This window comes from Stegodyphus dumicola, chromosome 4 (assembly GCF_044657685.1).
Source record: "Stegodyphus dumicola isolate Sdum_Otavi_A_Nest chromosome 4, ASM4465768v1".
Classification (NCBI taxonomy): Eukaryota; Metazoa; Arthropoda; class Arachnida; order Araneae; family Eresidae; genus Stegodyphus; species Stegodyphus dumicola.
In genome coordinates, this window is record NC_140771.1 from 146,820,681 (window position 1) to 146,847,543 (window position 26,863).

The following is a 26,863-nucleotide window of genomic DNA, read 5'->3' on the forward strand; positions in this document are numbered from 1 at the left end:
TTTTAAGGAAGATTTTAATTGCATATATCCCCACCCAGATCTTAGATGTAAGTTCACATTTTAAAGGAGATTTTCAGTTGAATACTTGCCAACCTATGACCCTAAAAGATCAGAAGAATTTTTCAAGAAATGAAGAGAATTTCTTCAATGACAAAAATATTTTCTAAGTAATAAAAATATATAGAAAGAAAAAATATTTTTTAATAATGAATTAACTTTAAACAGTAACTAATTAATATTTGAAAGTTCAGTTACCATTTCTTAAATGAAAGTAATGCAAAAATACTTACATGTAAAAAGAATAGTTTTATTACTTGTACCTTCTAACAGCAGCAAATTACTCTAATCAGTTTCCCTAATCATTAACTTTAACCACATCATTAATCACTGATTTCAAAACATGACTTAATGGAATCTGCATTATAGAATTGTGAACATGGAATGAATATGGCAAAATGCATCATAAAAAAAGCAGAAAGCTTAGTTAAGGTCTGAAGACAAAAAGATAAGTATTCGTTCTTCATAAGATAAACTTGCAATAATCGAAAAATGTGTCCCTTGTCAAGTGATTTTTTTTTTTTTTTTTTTAATTTTGGGAGAGCTTTACACTTATATTTTATGCTATTATTTTGAGAACTGCCAATTAAATTGCTCACAGATGCAGAAATTACTTAATTTTCGCATATCTAATTTTAATAGCAAAGTAATAACTACATCTCCATTTACTTAAGGCATTTTTTAAAAAAAAGGAACAACTGGATATAGTTTTGCATCAATAAATACTATTGCTTCCATCTATAGAGAGGCAGAATAGAATAGAACTATTTTAATGCAATCAATAACTGAAGATTTGCCTTTTGTACCCATTTCTTTAGCAATTGCAGCATTTTTGGTTCTTGCAGTTCAGAATTTCTTAGTGACTTCACTGCTAGGAAACATTTTTCTAAATAAAGTTGCAGCATGTTTCTGATGCATTCAGTGGCAGGTTGTGCTCTAGTAAAAAGGCAGAGAACAGGCATTCTGCATTAATAACTTTTTAGTACTTTGTTTCCCAGAAAATTTTTTTTTTTTTTTTTTTTTTTTCCAACACAATTCACATTATACTTGTATATGCACATGTTTGAGAACATCAGCCCTTCCACCATGAGAAATTGAAAAATCACAATGACAAATGGTACACATTGCAATATTACATTTCCTTGATGAAATAAGTCCTCCGTGTATGATTTTTGAAAAGTACATGAGTATTTTACATTTTTCGCAGACATAACTACGATAAAAGATCACAGTTTCTTAAACTGTTTCTGGCAAGCACGTGAAACTATTGGGGAATGCTGCTCATTGGCGAGATGAAGGACATAACAACCTTGATCTTGCTTTTTGCACATTGGCTAACATATGTCAGATGAACCACAGTAGCGCTTGATTCTCATTGGAAAACTGAAACATGACATTTTCGAACATGTGTTTTAGACTGTCATACACAAAGCAAAAACACATATCTTACAGATGAAAAAACTTCAGTTTTCTTTTATATGTATCTAGAGAGAAAACACGTGCTATTAGACACCAAAAATAATTTTTTTTTCGGGGGGGGGGGCAAATAATGAAATATTAAGCCAAGCTACATAAAAATTGTGAGAAATTTTGAGAATAAGAGAAAGTCAAGCGAAATATGTTGCAAATCAGGCTGGCAGGATTATGGTCAGGAATCAGAAGTCTCCCGCCTAAATTGGAAGAGTTGGCAACTCTGCAACTGAAAAAACATTCTTCTAAATTCCCCCCCCCCCTCCATATGAACCTATGTTCCCTAAAATAAAAATTTCTTTTTATCTTGATAGCTGTAGAAGTAACGCACATTTGCAAATATCTATCCTTTAACTGCTTCAAAGCTCATACACACAGAATATTTTTAATTTGACAGCTGTTTTCTATTTCATATTCAAAAAAAAAAAAAAAAAAAAAAAAAACCCTCAATCTGGCAGAAGAAAAAGTAAGAGTGGAATTAATAGCCACAAAACATAACAATAATGCATGAAACAAACTTTTTATCACAAATAGTTATTTTATTCTATACTTAACAGAATAGTTAAGGTAAGCTTTAAAGTTGAATTTCTGTTTAATTTTTTTAAAAAAAATAAGTATTTACTTAATCAATACAGTGTGCAAAATTGTGTGGGTATTTAAGGTGACCCATTAAAAGTGACGAATGTTTAATGTGATGAAGTATCACTGGACTCAAGCTCTAGTTTATTTAATATTAAAAAATAGTTAAAATTTTGGATTAGAAATAAACATACCATTAAACAAGCTATTAGCAATTGCACCACAAGGTGCAATGGGTGTGTCATCTTCTGTAACATCATATGGGACACAATCAGTAGATGGTTGTTTTGTAATATCTCCAAGTAGTTGTGCATCATCCCTAGACTTTACATAACGACGGTGATTTTGATAATAATTTGTAAGGCCATAGTACATGTACACATCTCTCTGAAAAAATAAATCATATAGTTTTACAGTTAAAAAAAATCACTTTAGAAAAGAAATTAAGACTGCTTTATCACATTTGCCAGTCATATATAAATAATGCTACTATGAAATCTCTTACAATCAACAGATATTTATCAAATTCCACCATGTTGACAAAAATATTAAAGCAGGCTGGATTCAGTTGACATGTTAGTCAATGGAATGAGTCAAAAGTGTTAATTCATAGCTTATTAGTAACTATGAAGTATGGCCCATGGCAACAACAAACAAATGCAAATAAATATGGCATGAGAATCATAAAAGTTCATATTAGTTTAAAGAATATCAAGTCAATGACAAAATGCTATACTGCTGTTCTGACTGCAAAAGATCATGAGTCAAAATCGTTAACTTTTCAAGAGATGCAGAAAAGACAATAGGTTTATTGGGGATACAGCTGTATGGGGAAATATTTATGTGTGCTAGTACTTACTCCCCTCTTTTTCTGATACATATGACTTTTTGTAGGAGACTAGATATCATTGTTTTCTAATAAATTCTGCTTTAAATCTTCAAATGGACACTTTTGTGGATACAAAATATTGCAGTAACACTGACAACATGTTTTACAAATTTTAGCAAGAAAAGATCTTTTTAATTACAAAAATTTTCTTCTCCACTCATTTGGTGATATGCTACAAATATAATTTAAGAGCACACACAGTCAAAAGTCGTTAATTCGGACACCAATAATCCGGACCTCAAAGCTAAAAACTTTCTGCGCATGCGCCGCGTTGATACATGCGCATAGGCGTTTACGCATGCGCGCTTTTAAGACTGTGCATATGCCTGTGCGCAAGCGCAGAATACGTTTTCGCGTGCGTGTTTTATGTATAACAGACGGTATAAGGTAAAATTATCTAATTATCTATTTCAGTTAATGTTGATGATTGCGTTGTTCCTTAATCTTCGAATTGGATCCGGCTTATTATTTTTTGCAGACTGTAAGAACAATTTTATAAAAGTAAACTTTCGATTATGTCAAATAGAATTTCCGATTTTGGAGCTCCCAAAGGATCGTACAAAACGAAAGTATGTTTTGACGTCCATCAAACAAAAAGTGGAATTGCTGCAAAAAATGGATAAAGACATGAAGAATGTGACAGAGATGTTAGTGAAAACGAAAAAATTTCGATTGACAAGTTAGTCGGTATTCTCGGCACAGCAATTAACGGGACTTGAACAGCGGAACTTTGTAATTGAACAAGAAATTATGTCTGTTTATAGACTTAAAGAGAAAGTATTATCACATAAAATGAAGCAATTTCCGAAGTCCCAACGAGTCCGGATTAATGACTTTTGACTGTATTTACTATTTTTGATTTCCTTATAGTATTATTAAACTTTACATAAAAATGTTGGTACTTTTCCATTTTGCCGGCACAGGCGATAAAGTCGTTAAAGCTGGTACTGCCGATGCCAAACGGAATATCCTCGTTGGTAACGTTTTATGCCTCATTTTCAAAACAAGTCGCAGACATTTCTTATCAGATTGATTGTTTCTTTGAATACTGGCATACAATTACATAGAATTTGTACCGGATAGTTCAATATTATGCCTAAGCCATTCGCGGTAATTAATTCAATTAGGATGTAATCACACCGCTCACCCGAAGGCGAAAATACAGAAAAGGCAAAGTCAAGGGTTAAATTCATCCATTCCAGTGACAATGCACTAGCGAATTAAAGCACTGCAGTTTTACATAATTTCTGCGTAAGCTGTTCGTACGAATTGAAATAATTCTTGCATTTAAATTTGTATTCCATATTAAGATTTAAGTTGAAATTAATGTAGATAATTACCGGGAGAATTATATTTTTGTAGTGTAGTTCACGTGAGATGATATCACTTGGGGTCACGTGATATGAATAGGCGAATCAGAATGTTGTACCATGAAAGCATAGTAAATTCTTAAATTATTGTCTTTCTACAAATTTATTGTCTTTATTTATTGTCTTTTTACAAAATTTTACATGATATTAAAATTTTTATGCCTTCAAAATAAAAAATTGTTAGAACTAGCAATTTGTTAACTTTTTTTATGTGTATACTGTCGCCTATAAAGTCTGCTTGGCAAGATTTGTGCCGGCGAAACGCAAAAGAACCAAAATGTTATTTCAATGATGCATTCAGCGCCACCTATTTTCATCATTATTATTATTATTTTTTTTTTTTTCTGTAGATGACATGGACACTTCTTAACCGTACACAAAAAATTACATCAATAGTTGTGTTTGATGTTGTATTAGAATTTCACCAACATATATTCTTTTGTCCTACAATAAATAAAGCAAACAGCTATTGTAAATGAGATACAGCTATTTTCAAACTAGTTTCCAACTCACATTCTAACATTCTACCTGAAATGTTTCACACTGCATATCCATAAAATACAGTTGTTTAAGAAGTACAGCTTCATACAGTATGAATTTTTTTCATTCTCTATAGTTAGGAAAAATGCCACATTTCTGAAGAAATGCAGCACTTCTTTTTCATCAGCCAGCAAACTCTGCAGTTTCATTTCAGTTGTTATTCATTATGATAAAAACAAATGTACTCAGTGCAAAGAGAAATACTAATCAGAAAAGTGACTGCTGAACTTCAAATATGCAAATCAACATGTATTCAAACACACATATCTGGGTTGCCACATAAATACATTTTGCTGACATTCTGTGTTGTCACATAAATACTTCTGATAACACGACCTGTGGCTTCATCAATACTTTCAGCGACTACTTTACATGTAAGACAATGTAAATTTAGACAGGAGACAGACTATAAGAAATTATTAACAGTGATCTAATATAGGTCTTCTTAAACTGCTTTCAGTCGCGAGCCCTTTTTATCACCGAGTTTTTTTCATGACCCCATAATATTTATGAAAATTTTGGGGGACCTCCATAACCATTGCGCAAATCCAATACATGCATGAGTGAAACCGTCAATTTTTTCACTTGCACTTTAATACACTACTGCAGTTTTAGGTCATTAATTTTAATTTCTAATTTTAAGACATACAGCAATGTAAAAATTTTAAATAAGTAACTGACAAATTGACAGCGTCACGTGCAAAGCAAGTAAAATGAACTTTTATATTATAAAAAGAATGCGTCAAAACTTTGCGTTTTTTCTTTGTCTGTATAGTCTTATCTTTATCTATTTCTAATTACACTGATTAAAAATATTTGGCAATTGTAAAATTATTATAATAAGTCAAAGAAATATCAAAACTGCTAAAAATTTTGACGATACTGTGCTGCAGGTCCCGTGACCTACAGTTTAAGAAATTCTGATCCAACACAACAATAAATAGAAAAGAACGGATAAAATTTACATAAATTGCTTGGTACTAACATATTAACAGTGGAGGATTGGCTACTTTTGACGACAATTTGATATAATTAGTTATAATAATAAATTTGGAAATCTGTATTATAGTAGAATCAGCTAAAAGTGCAATAATTTCCTTTTTAAAATTTTGAACTAAATAATGAGGGCATATGGATATTTTTCTTCTTAGATTTTTGGATTTTATTCATGTGTTCAAATAAAACAGGATCAAATTTGGCCATTATTTCCAATGCTTTTAAAATATTTCCACATTTTTTTTTTTCTCGTATAGACTAAGTTCTGGCTAATCAAAAATTGCCCAATAGCAATTGTTGATAATTGCTCATCATCTGATAACTGCTCTCCATAATTTCTTTTCCAATGAAAAGAAGTTTTGTTATTCTCTATCTAATGTGTTATTCACTATCCTCATGTCTAAACACATAGTTAGAGCAACGATGCCAGTCTCTATAACTAAGAATAATATGCTGAAAATTTTCTCTGGACCCTCTGAATAATTTACATGGAAAGCAAAAGACAGCAGAATGAAAACAATGTAATTTAATGAAATTAATCAAACATGATAAAATTAATTAATAAAACAGGAAATTTAATGAAACAGAATGTAAAAGCCAAGTTCATTTGGCTTTTTCACCGTTTTTCAATACCTTGTACAAAATACGAATAGTTAAATCATCCACCAGTTTCACTAATAGGAAATTTTAAATTTTTTCACTTACAGACACAAGCTCTGTCTGAATTAAATGTTGAACAATTCTAGAAGTGAAATTGGGAGACCGAGTACAAGCACCACTGACGTTAAAACTGATGACTGTTTTCTCTGGATGTTCCAGGGTGAACCTCTACAAGATCAAATTCTGCCATGTCTATATTCTCAAAATCAACAATTTCATATGATAAAACAATTACATTATCTGGTGGTGAATGCAAACTACCTTCTGACTCTTCTGTTGCTTCTATTTCTACACTGCTGTTGTGGTGATCATCTTTGAATCCCGTCAAATTAGTAGAGTTTATACAGGGTGTCTCACAAAGGACCTGTTTTTAAAATTGAACAACTCGAAAATAAAGATTGATAGAAGAATGAAACAAAAGGTATGTTTACTGGGACAGCTGTAAAAATCTGATACAGAAGTTTCACATTTAGTTATAAAAGTTACCAATAGATGACACTGTAGTCATAGTCTAAAAAAATGTAACAAACATATCCTTTGCAATCTGTCATTGCAATTACATCACAGTCTTTTCAAAATGTCTGTCTTTTGCAGTACAAAGGTGGTGCAAATGAAGAATGATATTTTCACACACTTCCCGTAGTGTGTCAACAGAAATGGATGTGCATGCCTCATAGGTCGACTCTTCAAGCTCGTCCAGTGTTGCAGGCTTCTTCTGGAAGAGAGTGCCCTTCAATGTGTCCCACAAAAAGTAGTCACAAGGGGTAAGATCGGGTGAGTATGGAGGCCAATCCATGCCTGTTTCAGTAAATTTGGAATAGCCCAAAGCAATAACCCTATCCCAGAATAATTCCTCAAGGAATTGAAACACCTGTTCGGTGAGGTGTGGTCGGGCCCCCATCTTACAGGAACCACGAAGTGTCTGGTCGATCTTTCAACGTTAACAGTGTGGCGACAAATTCTTCCGACATTTCAATATAATGGTCAGAAGTGATTATTTCTTGCAAGAAGAAGGGGCCGATAATACCTTTGCTGGATACTGAAGCCCAAACAGTAACTTTTGGAGAAGGTAGTGGTTTTGCTTCACCCAAATAGGGGTTTTCAGTACACCAAAATCTCCAATTCTGTTTGTTCATGACACCACTCAGGTGAAAATGTGCTTCATCTGTGAACCATATGCAGCTAACATCGAATTCGTCATCATCAATCATTGTGATCATTTTGTTCACAAAGTCTCTCTGTTGCACAGCTTGAACGGTAATGATCTGGTGACATTTTATTTTGAACGGAAATATGTGTAACCTGTTTCTCAGTATTCTGTGCATGCTAGATCACGTTAAGGTGGATTCTGCTGCAAGTCTTCAGATAGGGTTTTTCGGAATTTGCTAATAAGTGTAGAAACTGTCGCAACAATTTGAAGAGTAACTACAGAATGCCTGGGACCAACATTCCCCGCTAACTCATTAGCCACGCTTCCTGTTCGTTGAAATTTATTGAAATGCACATGAATTCTTTTTGAATCAAGACCTTTTACAATGTTAAATCAGGATTGGAAACTGTGGCTCGTTGCCGTAAGACTGTAATTTAACCTGTGAAATTCCAGTACCAGTAAAACATGTTGCTCCATGGAATACATGATTTCACGCACGTCCTTCGATACCCTAATGTCCTTTCACGTTTTAACAGTGGAACTGTGCTCTGGACTTCAGATTACTATAGTGACTCCTTCTTGGTTAATACAGTATACAGTTCCACCTGTTGGAAACTTTTGTAACTAAATGTGAAACTTCTCTATCAGATTTCCACAGCTGTAACATTAAACATATCTTTTGTTTCATTCTTCTATCAATCTTTGTTTCCAAGTTATTTAATTTTAAAAATGGGTTTTTTTTGTAGGACACTCTGTACTAAAACAATCAAACAGAATAGAACATTCTTCTTTTTTTAATAAATTGTTCAAGAGACCCTTGAGGTTTCTTTTTTCAGCTTCCTTCTTCTCTTTTCTATAAAATGCATCACTATGCCTCTTGGTTTTTCTATAGACAACTTTTTTTTTTTTTTTTTTGCATATGATGTGTGCATGTGATGAGGTCGCATTACATTGAAGTTTTTGAATTGTTTCAACTTTATGAAATCAGCTAAGAAACTTCAGCAATTTCTACTGGCAAAGTTATTTGCAAATGTGCTTGTTGTAACATTAGAAAGTGGTTTCATCAGACAAGAACACTTTTCAATTCAGTAGATCTAATAACCAAGAGAAATTATATGATTTGCTGTTCTTTTCACTTTTTCTCATTGGTTGAGAAGCCTTAACAGTTGGTTTAACACGTTGATGGCAGCATGGATATTCATTGTTCTTTTCATGTGACGGCGCTTGAATTAGCGGCTCGTTTCGTAGGGCAAATTGATCTAGCTGACCAATAACTTCATATTGTAATTCTTTATGGAGAACAATGAAGTGGTACAGGAAAATTGCTATACTGCTGGATATGCGAAACTTCTCACGTGAATGCATGGTATGCTCATAAAAAATGGGGAACTAAGGATATCAAAATTTTAAAATTTACAGAAAAAATTATTGATTATTTGTTGATGGATGTTGTGAATCCCCCTAGTGAAGTAGAAATAACAAAAAGGAAAAAATACACTGGTGAAATAAATTAAGAAAATTTGTGTATTTTATTGAATTGTGCGAAAAAAACTGAACTGAAGGAAAAACCACTGCTTCTAGATAAAAATGCAAATATTGTATGGCAAATACGTAAGTGTACATGTGTGTGTAGGCGGAGCTAGCAGAAAAACAGGCTTAATAAGTGCGTGGAGAGTAAGATGAATTGCGTTCGCTAGCACACCTCGGCAAATTTTTTGGTGATCTTGCAGCAATCGATTAAATTCCCGTCGGAACAGTAAAAATGAGTAACCCCCAATGTTTAGATGATGGAATGAGGTGGAAAATTGTGGGGAAGCTACAGGCATGCCAATCGCAAGTCTAGATATGCAGAGAGTTTAATTTAATGCCCAGCGTTGGGTATATTGTATGGAAACAGTTCCAGGATACTGGATCCATCGAGAGAAAGCCTAGGCAAGGTTGTCCAAGAGCCACGACAGCCAGAGAAGATCGCTATATGTCCACTTTAGTGAGGCGTAACAGAGGGGTTGCAGCTTCTCAGCTCTCTCAGGATGTGTATGCAGCCACAGGAACCTGTGTAACAAGAGTGACTGTTTTCAAAAGACTGAATGAGAGAGTGTTTGCCAGAAGATCGGCTGTTTGTGTCCCGCTCATGTCTACGGACTGGAGAGTCCGATTAGCATGGTGCAGGCAGCATAGTGACTGGAATACGGAACAATGGGTGATCGTTCTGTTCACTGAGTTCCATTTTAGTCTAAACACCGATTCTCTGCGTATTTTCATAGAGAGAGAGAGAGACAGGAGCCCGCTACCTACCCTCCAATGTCCACGAAATCAACAATTATGGTGGTGGCAGTGTAATGGTCTGGGCACACATCATGTTGGATGGCCGCACACCTCTCCACGTCTTTGACAGAGGCTATTTGACTGGTGTGAGGTACAGGGATGAGGTCTTGGAGCCCTATGTTCGTCTTTTCCAGGGTGCAGTGGGCCCCGAGTTATTCTTAAGGACGATAACTCAAGGCCACATAGAGCTATTCTGGTCGACAAATTTCTCGAGAGTGAGGATATTCGCCGGATGGATTGGCCAGCCAGGTCTCCAAACCTCAACCATATAGAGCATATCTGGGATGCTCTGGGGGTGATAAATTGAAACTCGCAACCCACCTCCGAGAACCATCCAGGAACTGTAAACAGCATTGCTGAATGAGTGGGACTAGTTGCTGCAGGTAATGATAAACTGCCTTATTTCCAGTATGACAGCGAGGCCCATATGGCTATAAGAGGGGAATATACCTTCTATTAACCCATTTCGTCTTTGTCTTCTTCAACCGCTGTTTCAGACCTTCAGACTCCCATGAGTGTTACACATGGACATGTGTGTCTATTATAACTGTTGAATGTTTATTTTGTTTGTATTATATCAACCTATGTTCACACCAAATTTTATTAAAATCTGTGAATAGTTCTGGAGATTGTAGATCAAATATGAAAATTTTCTTAATTTATTTCACTAGTGTATTTTTTAAATTCATAGGAAGGATCTGCGAAGATGACGAGAAAGCAATGCAAACAATGCTATAAACGCTCAGCAAGTCGAAGAGGTACTCAGTAAGCCACAAATAGAGCAAAGAAAGTCACAACATATTGTGATAATTGTAAGGGTAAGCCGGCACTTTGTTTAGCCTGCTTTAAAAAATTGCATAGAAAAAGTTAATAATTATATTTAATTTTAAAGTCACATTTTAGGTTATTTGTTTTGTATCGAATGTTTCATTATAATTTTGAAATGTTACTGTATACTGTTGAAGAATTAAAATAAAATAAAATTTTGTACTATGTATTTTTTTATATACCAGCGTGACCCACCGGTGGATCATGCCGTCCCACGGAACAGACAAGTATGACCCACTGGTGGGTCAGGCCAGCATCAATGTCTTAATGGTACTACTAGCTTATAAAAAGGAGGAATTTGTGAACCTTGTGCTTTTTCAAATTCCAGAATTTTGTTGATATTGAAGATTGGTGCAGAAAATGCAGAATTAGTATAAATGGCTCAAAGTCTAAGCTCCTATTGGTAAAAAGGTGCAAGATTCCGAACATAGCATTGAACAACCTTTACTTATTTGGGAAAATTGTGAACCATATAAATAATATTATTATCATTAACCAAAGGGTCACATAGACTTGTCAATTAAGCATGTCATAGGAAAAGCCTATCAACTTTCTGTATACCTTAGATATTACTGTGGACTGTATTTCAAGAAAAAGAGGGAGATATACCTACGCATAATGAGGTCAATTCTATGCTATGCATCAGCAACCCGAGTGTCAATCTTAAGACTTCCACAATCTTCAAGTAGTACAGAATAAGATTCTGAGAAAGATTTAAATGCTCATTATCTGATTAGAAACAAACTGACCCATGACTTGGAAACCAACCCTATAGTGGACCACATTACTAGATAAGCTTTTCTTCAAAACTAGACTTAGCTGTGATGCTGCTACCAAATCATTTCAGAAGATAATTTGATCAGACATTTGCTACTCACATGCTTAGAAATCAGAACTTCGTAATACTGCAGACATTTATAACTTCATAACCTGCCAATATTTACTTTTCCTTGCACGGCATGACTTTTATCGCTTGTCACTCTTTATTAGATAGGCTAACATTCAATACACGAGACAATGGTTTCCCCACTTTTATATCATTTTCTTGACCATTCTTGGAGTTTCACATGCTAGCTCACCAAAGACATGTGCCCTCAGTGGCTTAATTTTCTTTTCTAGCTTGTTAAGACACCTCCTGGATGCACATAAGCAACTTCATAATCTGTATCCATATCTGTACCTCGTGCTTTTTTTCCGTGAGAAATTCTAGAGTATCCTACAAATCTCTTGATCATACCTAGTGTGACTATCAAGTCTTTGCTTTCTTTTAAAATAAGCAAAATAAACGAGGATACAAATAGAAGAAATCAAATATTCTTGATTTAGCTGCTTCTAATAGCAGAGCTGTTATTCTCTGTCAATAGAACATGTTGATGATATCACAGTAGTGGGTGATTAGCTCTACTACGTGCGAGTAGGCGGATTAGGGGTTCAGATTTTGTTTACTCAAAAATCCTAATGGAATAGCAGAGTTTCCTGGGTGATCAAAAAGGAAACACATTTTCAGATGTACAGTGCTTAGTCCAACAACAGAAAATGTAAAAATTCACATTCTATGAAGATGTACATCTTAAATGATCAAATTTCATGGAAATACATTGTGAGGAATAGCAAACAAAATGTTACAATTTAGGTTAGGAGCTGATTTGAAAACAGACAAATCTCATTTAAAACAACTTTTTGTTTGGTTGAACAAAGGAATATATGTCAGAAAGAATGTGAAAAAAGAAGTGGGATTATTCCCAAACACAACTATTGATTCGTGTAATTACCTCTGAGAAATGTTTGTGTTTTCTATAGAAAAAGAAGAATATAAACAAAACAGGGATGCATCTCTGAAACATATGAAAAGATACCAATATGTTTCAATCCACAGCCGCCAACCAGTTCACAGATGCTTTTTAAAGTTCCTCAACGAGTCTATGACTTTTTGGTAAGGGTGTGGGTTAATCAGAAAGTACCAAACATTTTAGCTTACAAATTCTTGAAAGTTACATAATTATGCATATTTATTATTTATTATACCTATTAGTTTTTTAATCTAAAAAATCAATTAACAAAATAAGAAAAGATGATAATCCATTACAGCACAAATTAAAAATATATATACCACATTATTTTGAATTTAAACCACATTTCTTATTCAAATTTTTAAGACCCAAATTTAGAATAAGGTTTAAATTTGAAGCAAATATTTTAAAGTACTATAATTTCTGATCTCCTGCTCTGGAAAGATCCTCTTAAAATTGTTTCTTAAATGTTGCATTATTAATAACATAATGACAATGTTCAGTAGTAATAAGATAATGTATGTATGCTATTGCAATAACAAAGATGAAAATTTAATCTCTGAAAAAGATAATGTTAAAAGTAATGGTATTTCTTGAATATCCTCAGCCCTGGTTTCAAAAGTCTATAGAACTGCCATGTTTCAGGTTATTTTTAAGTATTACACATGATAATTATTAAATTTCACATGGACATATTATATATGTGTTTGAGTACACATGGGTTTACGTGCTTTAAGTTTAACCTCCATTTCACTGAAGAGCATTCACGAGCTGTATATATGTATAGACCCCCCGGGGGAAAGCGATTGAAAATGCGATTTTTATGTGAATGATATGCGACTAAAATCGTGATTTTTACGATTTTGAATTTAGTTCTATTTTGATTATAGTTTCTTGCGCTTTCCCAGGAGCTCGGGTACCTTGATGTGGTTGGGGGGCTCCCTCACAAAAGAGGGTCGAAACCCTGAGCTTTAAGAGCCTACTACTTTGGTGACTTGGTGAGAACCCCAGGGTACCAAGTCAGTTGTCACCCTAGTGGTTGTATATTTGTATATAATTTTCTGATCAATCTATAACTATGGACTCAAAAGACATTCTTAAGGAAGGTCAGGCTGATGTAGCTAACCTTGAAACGATTCTTAAAAGTAAGGCCAGTAGACTCAATAGAAATGTGGCCGCAGTTATCAGACATCAGTTTCAACTGATGTTCAGTTTACTTCAATGTGTTGAGATGGCTCACTTAGAAGGTCCAATTCAGGCCTTAACAAATAAAGAGAAGGACTCGTATGCGGACATGTTAAAACGTCCTACTAGAGACTGATCCAAAATGAGAAAAAAGCCAGAGAAAAGTTTGTTACAATCCTTTATCTAACAAAAGAAGGGGATAAATCTGATTCAATAAAGAAGAAAGTTATTAAATCCATCGATCCTTCGAAACTCCCTATTGGAGTTAAAAGAGTAAAATAAGTCTGAAAAGGAGGACTTTTAATTGAAAAAAATTTTAAAAATGACTTTGAAATATTAGAAAAAGAAATAAGTTCCGTTCCAGACTTAAAGGAGGAACTCTTAATAGTAAGACCATTAAAATACTCTCCGAAAATCATAATCTATGATATCCCAAAGGATATCACTAAAGATGAACTCTCGGAAGCGTTAATAGCTCAAAATGATGGACTTGATGGTGATGGACTACTGGCGAAATTTACGATTAAGCAAATGAATATAAATCACTGGGTGTGTGAGACCACCCCAGAAGTATTCAAGCACCTATGTAAAGTTAAAAAAGTTTGTGTTACTTGGGAAAGATTCAATTTGAAAGAATATCTAAGACCAACACAGTGCTTTAAATGTTGTCAGTTTCAGCACATCTCGAAGCAATGCCAGACGGAAGAAGCTTGTGGCCATTGTGGTGAAATCGGTCACTCACATAATGATTGTGATAGCTCAACTCTCAAGTGTTTAAATTGTGCAGAAAGAAATGCAAATAACTAGCAGGAACTTGACGAAGGGCACTCCAGTTTTGATAAAAACTGTCCATGTCGTATTTTAGAGATAGAAGAACGCAAAAAGCATCAATTATGGCTAACTCGAATTCCTGTAATTATATAAGAGCATTACAAATTAATCTTGCAAGATCTCATGTCACAAGAGCACAATTGAAAACTCATATCTTCGAATACGACTTGGTTTTTGTACAAGAACCATACTGCATTAATGATAAACCAGTGGGTTTTCCAATACAAACCTGTTAGTACAAGTTATATACTCTCCTGAGGGACTTCCTAAGATGGCCCACTGTGGTCATGAATCCTCAATTAATGGTACTGAACACAGTTACTACCCCAACTTTGAACGTTATAAATTTAAAAATTGAACAAAGATCACTTCTGTTCTTTATAGTCAACCAGTAACCGATCTTACAGACTTGATCTCTTTATTAGACTTGGTAGAGAAGAACCTTTCTGATCAACAGGATAATATTATATTGGAAGACCTAAATGCTAAGAGTGAATTATGGGGCTCTCCATCTGAAGACCCCAGATGAAGAACGGTACAAGAATTTCTAACTTCTCCACAATTCATTGTTGAAAATGACCCATTTGGTCCCCCTACTTATAACTGCTCTAGAGGGAAAAGCTGGATTGATATCACAGCTTGTCACCCATTTTCCCCTGGTAATATGATTAAAAATTGGAAGTGATCATTTCAATCAAATCGTAAGAAATTTCAAAATAGCCATAGAAATGATCGCTTAATGATAAATCGTCTAAATTAGATGATTTATCATTAAGCGATCATTTCTATGGCTATTTTGAAATTTCTTATGATTTCTTCATTGATTCATCTCCACAAAGAAAATATAAATTGGAAAAAATAGACTGGTTATCTCTGAAAGAAAATCTTGGAAATTATTTCTCAAGCATAAATAGCAATATATCAAAGATACGGTTAATCTAAATGAACTCGAAAGATACAAGAAATTTGCGAAAACGCAATTAAAGCTAAGGGTAAAGTTTTAAATACCCAGCATAAAGGTTCATAATGCGGAAAAGAATTTTAGCAGAAAGAAAGAGATACCAAAGATGCACTCAAGATGAAGAGTTATGGGCTACTTATAAACAAATCTATAAAAAGGACTTAGCAAAATACAAAAGGGAATTACTAAGAACTAAAAGAAATTCTTGGAAGATTCACCTCAAAAATATTGATCCAAAATTGCCTTTTGGCATTCATTATGACTTTGCACGAGGTAATATCACTTTACCTGTACAAATTAAAGCGTTACAAAAACAGGATAAATCTAAAACTCAATCCATTGAAGAAACGATAAAACTTCTCCTAGAAATATCATTTCTCGAAAGATAACAGAATCAATGACTCTCATGAGCATGTTTCAATCAGAAACCAATTCCAAAGTCGCTACGGAGCAAAACAAGACTTCCCATTCACTAGACAGGAAGTAGAATATACAATTAAATCATTAAACTCGGGAAAAGCTCCAGGATTGGATAATCTTCCAAAAGAAATAATCTTAGAAACATTTTATGCAAATCCAAATCTGCATACTGAACTCTTTAATGAGCTCTTAAGATGAGGAATATTTCCTGAATGTTGGAAAATTACAAAGCTTGTTCTTTTCTCAAAAGAATGAAAAAACGCTGAACTTCCAGAAGCCTATAGACCAATCTGTCTGTTAAATACATGGTGTTAAGTTTATGATAAACTGGTACAAACAGGCTAAATTATTACCTATATTCAAACGGCAAACTAAGACAAAAACAATATGGATTTATAGCGGGGGTTTGTTCCACCAGATGCAATTAGAGATATTATAAATACAGTCGAAGCTAATAGACAGAATAACTGTTATACAAATATCATCTCCTTGGATATTAAAAGTGCATTTAACAATATCTGGTGGCCTTTCCTGCTGAATGAATTACGATTTCTTCAATGTCCAATTAATATTTATAAAGTTATCGAATCTATGTTGGACAACCGTCAAATTGTCTACGAAATCAATAATGAACAATTCTATCATGCCCAGGAAAAGGGATGTGTTCAGGGTTCAAACTCTGGACTCCTCTTTTGGAATGTCGTGATGAGCACAGCATTGAGAATCGATTATGGAGAAGGAGTTCAAGTTCAAGCCTACGCTGATGATGTTTTGATCATAGTCACAGGCTCTACTCATCAGCAAATCCAAAATAGAGCACATTATAAACTCTCAGAATGGGCAATCATAAGCAAGCTCAGCTTCTCACCAGAAAAATCTAGCTCAATGTTTATTACAACCAAAAAAAGAGGCTCTGCATACTCTGCCCCAACAATAAAATTGGATGGCATTACCATCAAATGTCAAAAGCAAATAAAATATCTTGGAGTCATAATAGATGAGTGCCTAACATGGCTTCCCCATCTGGATTATATCAAAGGTATGTAAAATTATTAATAGCCTTATGAAATTACCTGGTCTGTCCAAAGCTGTGATCAAAGAATTATATAAACGAGCAATCGAAAGAACAGCAGTTTATGCATGTGCAACTTGGTGGTATCCGCCTACAGTAAAAATGTGAAATAAGGCTAATACTATTCAAAGGGTGGCCTTACTAGCAATGACTAAAAGCTATAAGACAGTCCCAATATCGGCACCGCAAATTTTGGCAGGTCTAATCCCACTGGACATTAAATTAGACCAGGAAAGTGCCATTCAAAGAACAAAAGAGGATGGTCAGACTTCTCCTTTGAAGATATTAACTTTCCTAAAAAAATCTTGACTATCAGCTGAGTAAATGGTAACTACCCAGCGTACTCACCCAGCGAGAATAAAGACTTATGAATGGGACGACCATCTCCCTCTTAATAAAGATCTTGAATTATTTACAGATGGGTCAAAAAATGATGAAGGTACAGGAGCTGGATCCTGTGTCTATTGGAATGGCATCTTGCAAGAAGAGAAATCTTATAAACTAGACAAAAATTGTTCCGTTTATCAAGCGGAAACACAAGCGTTGAAGTCAGCTTTATTATGGTTAAGAACACATAAGAAAAGAGCACAGATCTACACGGACAATCAAGCAGTACTAAAATCTTTGCCAAAATTTGATATATTAAATCCAGAAATTATAGAAGTTTAAAAGCTCCTATTTATTACCAAAGCAAAATTACATTGGATACGTGGTCACTGTGGTTACCGTGGTAACAAGAAAGCGGATAAACTTGCAAAGAATGGAATTTTATCTTCTAATCACATTAACTGCAAAATCCCTATTAAAGCCAAAGAGAAAGCTCTCGTTTTGTAGCAACGTTGATGGCAAGACAAAGATACAGGCAGATCTACTTTTAAGATTCTTCCTAAAGTATCAGAAAGAAGACACTTCAACGACTTCTTTATCAATCAGATCCTATCAAATCACGGAGCCTTTCCCTATTACTTCAACAGATGTAAGATAAAAGAATCACAATGTCGATGTTCTTGCAGATTAGATTCTGCAGATGCGCTTCATATGATAATAGACTGCCCCAGCTTGGAGACAGAAAATGCAGAGAACTATTTCCACAAAGTTTGAACTTCTACTTATTTTGTAAACTTGTTGTATTAGAAAGGTCAATCTCAACTATCAAAACTCAGGAAATTTCTGTATGTCAATGAAAATACAATTTATTTTTCATCATAATACTTATAGGTATAAAATGTTTGTGCATGATGTATCATATTTCTGGTGAGATTAAAAGCGTTAAAATATGTAACCTTGGAAAATATATATTATTGCTTTATACCATTAAACTTTTACTTGATAATGTTATCTCATTTTTGATTGTAGTCTTTAATTAATATCTTACTGTATTATAGATCTGATTAATGTAAAACTTGTATTTAATTTTAATAAATATGTTAGTGAGGCCAACACATCCTATAGTCAGAGGACTTCAAAATTTATCACTAGGATTCTAAATTTTCTCTAAATTCTGTTGTTATTCTTTAGCTTTTGCTGGATAATTAGTTAGCTTTTTGGCCTATGGCCTCAATGCAGAGTTAGCAAAAATTACCTCTCACCTCAATGCAGAGGTTGAGGTGAGATCCGGATACTCCACTTTCATGTTGTATATATGTATAGATCACACATTTTTCTCAACAAATTTTTTGTTTCTTACAGAATATTCATTTTTATTATTGTTTATGAATAATACGGTACCTCTGAGCAGCAAAACTAGTCGAACAAATATTTTCTGCCAATTTACAGTCACAGTGAGTTGGAGACTTTCTGTGACACTGCAGATAATCAGAATGTGTCAAAATGATAACATCTGAAGAAGATTCAGAATTAGGCAATTTATTATATTTATTTTATTACCTATTTAAGTATGTACTACCTATTAGTACAAACACCTTGTGGTAGTTTGAAGAAATAGAATCATTTACAGAAGAAATAAAATCATGACTTTAAAAATATACCCTTGCATATTATTACACATATTTCTAATATATACTAAAATTTCTAAAATATACTATACACATATTCCTAAAAATAAATAAATTAAGCTACTTACAGGTTAAGTTTTTGTTTCTGCTCTGATGGAAATTTTGTGGTGATCATTTTTGAAGAAGATTTAAATATTATTTCCATAAGTGATTTTTACTGCAAATTATTGAGCCCTACAGAAACTTCTTTACAATTTTTTCCATTAAATGCAAAATCTCACAAGTGCACATTTTAAAACTAAGTTCAAGACAAAAAATATCACAAATTTTTTGTAAAAGCCCTTGAAACACAACAAAAGAAACACATACAAATATAGTGACATTGCTTGCTAAAACTGGTGAATTTTTATACTCTCATGGTTGCCAGTGTTTGGCACATGAAATTCGCTGACTTGATGCTTGTGCTAATACATAAGTGCCTTTAAGTAAATAAAAGTTTTTCTATTTTTTCTACAGCTTTCATAAACTTATTTTTGTTTTTATTATTCCAACTGCAACTTAATTTCAGATACATTTTTTATTACTTTTTATTTCCCTTTTTAAAATTCCACTGCAGTTTAAATGTGGATTACAAAACTTATTATAATACGATGGCTCAGAATACTTAATGAAATCTAAATATAAATTAATGTTTATTATAGTATATCAATAAAACAATAAAATATTAGAAGCAATTATTATTATTTCATTTTTAGGTCATTAAACAATAAATCTTAATTGCTAGTTAATTATCTTAATTTGTGAAAATTTAACTGCATTCTTATTTTTATTCAAATTTCATTAAGAAATAAATCAAAAATAACTATATAGCTCAACCTAATTCTTTATAATAAATTTTATAAATATTTTTTTTTAATTATTCTTCAATATGCCTCACATACCAAAGATAATTGAAAGAGAAGTATATATATATATTTTTTATACTATATATAAATATATATTTCATATAAATTTCAAAATTTGTGAAAATTTAACAGCATTCTTATTTTTATTCAAAATTTCATTAAGAAATAAACTGAAAATAACTTACATAATTCAACCTATTCCTTATAATAAATTTTATAAATACCACCAGAATATATACTTTAATTTATCCTTTAATATGACTCACGTACTAAAAAAATATTTTCATATAAATTTCACTGGAACCACTAAGCTCCTTCTTTTATACCTAATAAATAATATCTTGCAAAAAAGTAGATTAAAGCACTTCATTAAATGCGGTTTCAGACATCACAAAATACTATTAAAGTTAAAAATCCTTTAAATATCTACCTTAAACTGATTAGTTATGTTGAAGAATATGTTGCATTTACATTGTGCAGCTCCAGTTTTAAGTGCTTCATCACAAGTTATGCCTAATTCTGGACTTTTACAAAGTGTATATTCAATTTGCAGTTCTTGTACCTGGAAGATCAGAGTGGGGGAAAAAAATTAAATAACTGGAAAATTACATTAAATACATTCATTATTTTACATAAAGAAATAAAATATAAAAAAAGCTACATAACTTTGTTTTAAAATGAAATTGACATGGGGGGGGGATCAATGAAACAAGTCTCATTCTTAAATAGATGTAATTTTGAAATCAGAAAAGTTTTTGGATTAATCAATATATGGAAAAGTTTCTTTCACAATTATCAAGTTCATTATGCTAAAATAAACATAATAAATGAGCATAATAAATAAACATAATAATGAGATTATATTGCAATTGATTTGGATTAAACATCTACAGATGCATAATAATAAAGAACAGCAAAGGAGGGAAAACTTACTTTTTAACAAGTACAATAATCATACAAAATAATTCAGCTAATTTTATGTTATTGTAAGTACATTACCCCCCTACTATTTATCAATCCATTATTCAGTGATCATTGAAATTATTACCACAGGTTTACACAGACTACAAACAAAACTTGTCACTAATCTACGCATGAAACAACATTGTTACAACTTTGAAAATAAGCATTTAGGACACACTTTGTTTTTTAATTTTAATTAATTGTTAAATGCAATTAAATCCATAAATATACAAAATTTAATCAATAAAAATACTTCTTGTAAATTCACATAAATTCATAAATTAAAATTGTATGCATATTTAATAGAAAATTTTCATTTTATACACGAGTAGATATGTCACTAAATCTATTAATGTACTGCTGTAGCAAAATTTTTAAATCACATATAATTACAGAAGAAATTAGAATCCACAAACCAGCCACCTTTATGAGGTCTCTGAATTCTGATTTCTATAGGATAATTTTAAAAAAAATTAAAACTCTAGACAGAGACAAGAAATAAGACATATAACCATTAACAAAAATACTTATAATTCATTATAAATGTATACCAATGTAAAGATTTATAAATAGCATGCTTCACGAGCTTAAGTACTGAATTAAATAATTATTTTCAATAATATGGCTCTTCATTTGCCTGCATGTTTAATTTTTCATTGAAAACAATGATTTCAAGAGTTTATCTACCTAAATTTGGTAGAAATACACTTTTTTTAATAAGAAAAAAATTTCACAGGTTGAAATTCAACAGATATATTTTTACTACTGCAGAATTTGGAAACATTACATCTTCTTCAAATGGTCCAAAACTGAAATTGAAAGATTGTGTTCAATTTAAAATCAAATTAAAGTTTTTCAATTTTTATAATATACCATTACATCATCTTTTATTCTTCATGCCTTTGAGTAAAGGCATTTAATGAATAAATGCCGTATACAGTTACGTTTTACACTATGACCAACTTTATTTAGTCTGCCTGCTAACTATTTTTGTTGCATCCAGTGCAAAGGGTATCACTTACAGAAACTTCAGATGGAAATTTTGTAAAATATCAATCTTTAAATATTTTAGCCTTTTATGGTGGCATAACTCAAAAACTTTAAAAAGGTTCAGTTTAACAACTCGCAGGAAGCAAATGTTGCACTGGTATCAAAATTAAAGGATAATGACAGAAGTAAAGCATAACCGATACTTAATAAAAAATTATTACAATAATTTCCAGAAGAAAGGCCGCATCAGTGTAAACGCCGCACTCGAGAAAAATGGCGGGAAAAAATTTAAATTACACAGAAATGCTGCAACAGATTAAATTGTGCTTGACATCGTCATAGGCCATATAGATGCAAAATATCGAACCTAAGTCCTGATATATGAAATATCAGTTAAGAAAAATGCATGAAATGAAACCATAACTCAAAAATAAATTAAAGGTAAGAAATGTTGAAAATATATTTACGTTCACATATATACTTATATTTACCCACTAAAGAAGTCCATATTTGTAATACTCAGACTATATTATAAAAAATGTTGCAACAACGAAATATTAAATTTGGATGACAAAAGGAAATTTTAAATTTTACTTACAAAAGGAATTACAGCAAACTATACATCACATGAAGCCATCAAAATCTGATTCTTCATTATCTGAATAAAAAGATTTAGTAAATCCTGAGTCCAAGTCTTCCAGATCGTCACATTCATCCTTTTGGTTTACAGTCTCTTTATCTAAGGATATAATTTCAGCTTCTTTCAACCCTGCTAATTTTGACAATGTTTTTACCGATTTCTACGCACTTCCTACCCACTTTGCAACTTCTTCATAAGATGCTCGCCCACCAGGGGCCGAGCGGTAACGCCGCTGAACACTACAGTCCGAGGTTCGAATCCCACGAACGGGCAGGCTGCATGGGCGTTTTCCCCATGTGTAACGTGTATATGAGCCAGTTTCCCTTAGAAAGTACTCCACGAAGGCATCCCTTCCTTAAGGCAGATAGCCCTCGAGTGCTTTGCCATAATCTAATAAAACCAAACCAATCATAAGATGCTCTATGCATTTTACCGCTTTTGGTATACGTATGCAATTCTTCACTCATCCAACGCTCCTACCGCTTTCAGACTTCAGCTTTGAAGTCTGAAAGTTTTTTGATTTATTACCTGACAAATCTAATGATTGTAAGATTTTTGTCAAACCACCAGGAATTATTTCTGCGGTCGTAGACAATTTTTGACATTCGGTTTTCACTGACTCAAGTAAATGGGCACGCATGGAATCCATTATCAATAACCCTTTTGGTTGGAAAAAAGACCCCTTATGACACTGTCAAATTTTTTGTAGCCACTCATGCATGATTGTTTCGTACATCCAGCCGTTCTCGTTTGCACAAATAATTACGTCATTAAGAAAATCTCCCTTTGGAATAGTCCTTCGTTTAAAAATGATCAACGGCTTTAGCTTGTCACCGTTTGAGGCACAAGCTAACACACATGTAAATGACGTTCTTTCATGCCCCGTCGTAAGCACGGATACAGTTTTTGCACCAGTTTCATCAACAGTTCTGTTTTCAGGAGAGTCGAAAGCTAACAGTGTTTCATCCATATTTATTATCTGTGACTGAAGAAGTTTTTTTTTTTTGTCAATAATATCTGTCACATATTTTAGAAAAGATGCCTTTTTATCCTGTCAGTCCATTGGTAATTGTTGCTCGACTGTTGTTCTAGTACATACAGAAATATTTTTTCTTTGTATAAATCTGCTACACCAGCAAGGCCTTCCTTTGAAATCATTTATGTTAATTTGTTTTGCTATAAATTTTGCTTGCAAGCAAATTTTTACAGTCAAAATTGCCATTCCCTTTCCTCATTGCTCCTTTATCCAGTTTGCAAGGTCGTCCTCTAGATTCGGCCACCTTACAGTACCATTCTTTTGGCTTGTTTCTGTTGTGGCATATTTTTAAGAAGTTCTTTTTAAGTTCTCCAACGTCAAATACATCTCTCGTCCACTTCAAACTCTCAAGCTGCTGTTCTATTTCCAATTTGTTCAGCACGTGAAATTACTTTAAGCTTAAAACCAGCGGTAGAGCTTCTCTGCCATTTAGGTGCCATTTTCAAAAATTTTCCGCTCCCTTCTTACTTAAAAACTATCCAACAAGTACTTGTACCCAAACTGATGGGATCTGTATCTGGCAGAATGCCAAGAAAAATTGATTCATGCTGAAGGGAAAATACGTCAGAGTTCATTATTGGGAGGCAGGTAGAGTCGTGTCCCTCTGTGAAAAAAATTGCAGAAAAGGCAGGGGTGGGGAGAGGATGGGTCCTGGAAGATTCATCGAATGGCAGAGGAGAGAGACTATTCAAACTGATGAGAATGTTGATTTGAAAGGGGGAAGAATGTTATTGTTCTGAGATCCCATTTAGGGTGAATAAGGCACGTAGGTCTGTTCCAAGGGAAAGAATGTAAACAAAATAACATTCGCAAAAAGCAACTGAGTGGTCTTTTGTGTGGGAACAGCACCAGTCTATGTACAATGACAAGGCCATCCAAACTATGTACAATGACCATCATAGGAATCATTTTATTTTTTGTGCACCTAAACGCCACGTGGGTAAAAACGGAACACTTGCGGAAAATTTAAGTTTTAAAGATGTAAACGGCGCGGCGTTTCTTCCGGAAATTACGGTATTAGATATTTCTACAAAAGCATTGGTTAACATAAATTACATTTGGCAGTTGATTATTTGCAAAATATTGAAATTAAAATCAAATTTATGGAAACTGGAAAATGAAGGGAAAATTAGTCACTTCCTGTGAAAAACATTTTCCCTTAATATGGTGCATGGTCACCTCAGACAGATGTGCATACCTCACATTTTGATTTCACACATTTTATCAAAGTGTTAATCAAGTCTTGTGGAATTGCACGCCACTTTACTAAAAGTGCACTGTTGAGCTCCTGAAGAGCATGTTTAGGAATTTGGCACTCTGAAATTCAGCGCCATAAGGCATCAGACATATGCACTATCGGGTTCAAGTCAGTGACAAAGGTGGCCAAGCCATTCAGTGATAATTTCTGTTGCTACTGTTTGTAAGTATTCTGACACCACATATGCTCAATGAGGCCAAGCAGAGTCACCCATTAGAAAAATCTCTGGGCCATCAGCACCCCTAAACAATCTAACTCAGGGTTCCAATACTCGGGGGGGGGGGGGGGACAGAACTTCCTTGAAATATATGCAACTCGATGTAGCCATTTATCATGATTCTTCCCCAGTACATTAAAACACAGTCTGGAAGGTGGGGGTGAGTGGGACATAAACCATTGGTTCTTCTTGCATACAGTACAACATTGTTAAGCCTTCATGCAGCAGCAGAATGGTTAATTTGAATTCCTGTGGTAGCCTAAAGGTCTAAAACCAAATCTCTTGTAGTCACTTCATGATTTCTTCGACCCAACAATGACAATAAATGGTCTGGTGCAGTTGCTGCTCTTGGTTGCTCTTGACCAGGCTGTCTATCAACTTATCCAGTGCTTAAAAAGTGGCTCCAAACTCTTGATATGACACTCTGAAGGATACTGAAATCTTGATAGACTGTTTGACTTCCCTCAATTCTACCAATTATTCACCACTTTTGGCCTTTGAGCACTAACTACTGAATACTGATCACTCTTAGAAATCACATTCACTTTAAACAACACTACGGACCTGAATCCGTACATTAAGTCCATTGCGCACCACATTGTCAATTACCGAATTTGCATATTTCTAGGACTAACGTATTTGCAGAAAGAATATTTTGTTAACATAAATAATTACAGCACTGGGCACTAGTTCCAACATTAACTTAGTGAGCATATTTTTTCTCATTATTCTGATGGCCAGCATATATTTTCTCTCCACAAAATAACTGAATGTAGCCTGCAGGGTACTTGATTGAAAGGTACAAAATTGGAAATAGGTATAGAAATACGTGTTACATTATCATTACTTTCAACAAGGATGTGTGTCATATACCAGCCCTTAGAGGTAACCCCAGAATCGTATTAAATGCAGTGATCTTCCAGTTTTGTGAATGACACCATTATGCTTAACAGATCAATGTCCAAAATGTCATGTTTAAGTGATGATACACCCATTAAGATTCTGCTTACACACCCTGCACTGATTTCAATTTGTCTTTGTGAAACATATTCCTACAGGATGTTTGAATATGCTAAATCACCCTGTATGTTGCTTTCATTTTATTCTATGGTATATTTAGTTAATTCATGATCTTCATAAGTTTATAGGACTTATGATTATTAAAAAGCTACAGATACTGCATTAAAAAACTTAGAAAATGAATATTTTACCTCTTTCACTTTTTTAAATAAACGAAAAGCAGGATGACTTATGCTTCACTGTTTTTTGTTATTAACAATTTTAAGGCAGAATAAGATTTATACAAGTTCAGTTGGCAACACAGTCCTATTCATTGCAAATAAAGACTGCTATCACCAAAGCATATTGTTACCACTCACCAGAGCATATCATTACCAACTGATGATACACAAGATCTTGTATTTAACTTCAGTATTATAAATATGTATTGCTTATCAATACAAAGTAGATCTTCTAAAAAGTTATTTTATCTGAATTTTTTTAAAGCCTAGTTTCATTTTATATCATAAGTGCAGAGTTGCCAACTCTTCCGATTTAGGCGGGAGACTCCTGATTTTCGACCGCTCTCCCGCCAACCCGATTTTCAATATATTTCTCCCGACTTTATCTTATTCTTAACATTTCTCGCGATTTTTATGGAACTTGGCTTAATACTTCGTTACATGAACAAAAAAACAAAAAAATGGTTTTGGACGTTTGAAACAAATGAATTTTAGAAACGTCGTTCTCCAATTCTCCAATGTGCATCGACTCCAC

At 33.5% G+C, this 26,863-nt stretch overlaps 1 protein-coding gene across 1 annotated transcript in view; it reads right to left on the minus strand.

Moving 5' to 3' along the window:
- Nucleotides 1-26,863, minus strand: part of Cdc50 (cell cycle control protein 50A) — a 65,267-nt gene that overhangs the window by 19,199 nt on the left and 19,205 nt on the right. The window contains exons 3-4 of the mRNA XM_035359345.2: nucleotides 20,414-20,545; nucleotides 2,301-2,493 (exon numbers count right to left, since the gene is read on the minus strand). Of these exons, the coding sequence (XP_035215236.1) occupies nucleotides 2,301-2,493; nucleotides 20,414-20,545 (325 nt within the window). The remainder of the gene's footprint in view (nucleotides 1-2,300; nucleotides 2,494-20,413; nucleotides 20,546-26,863) is intronic.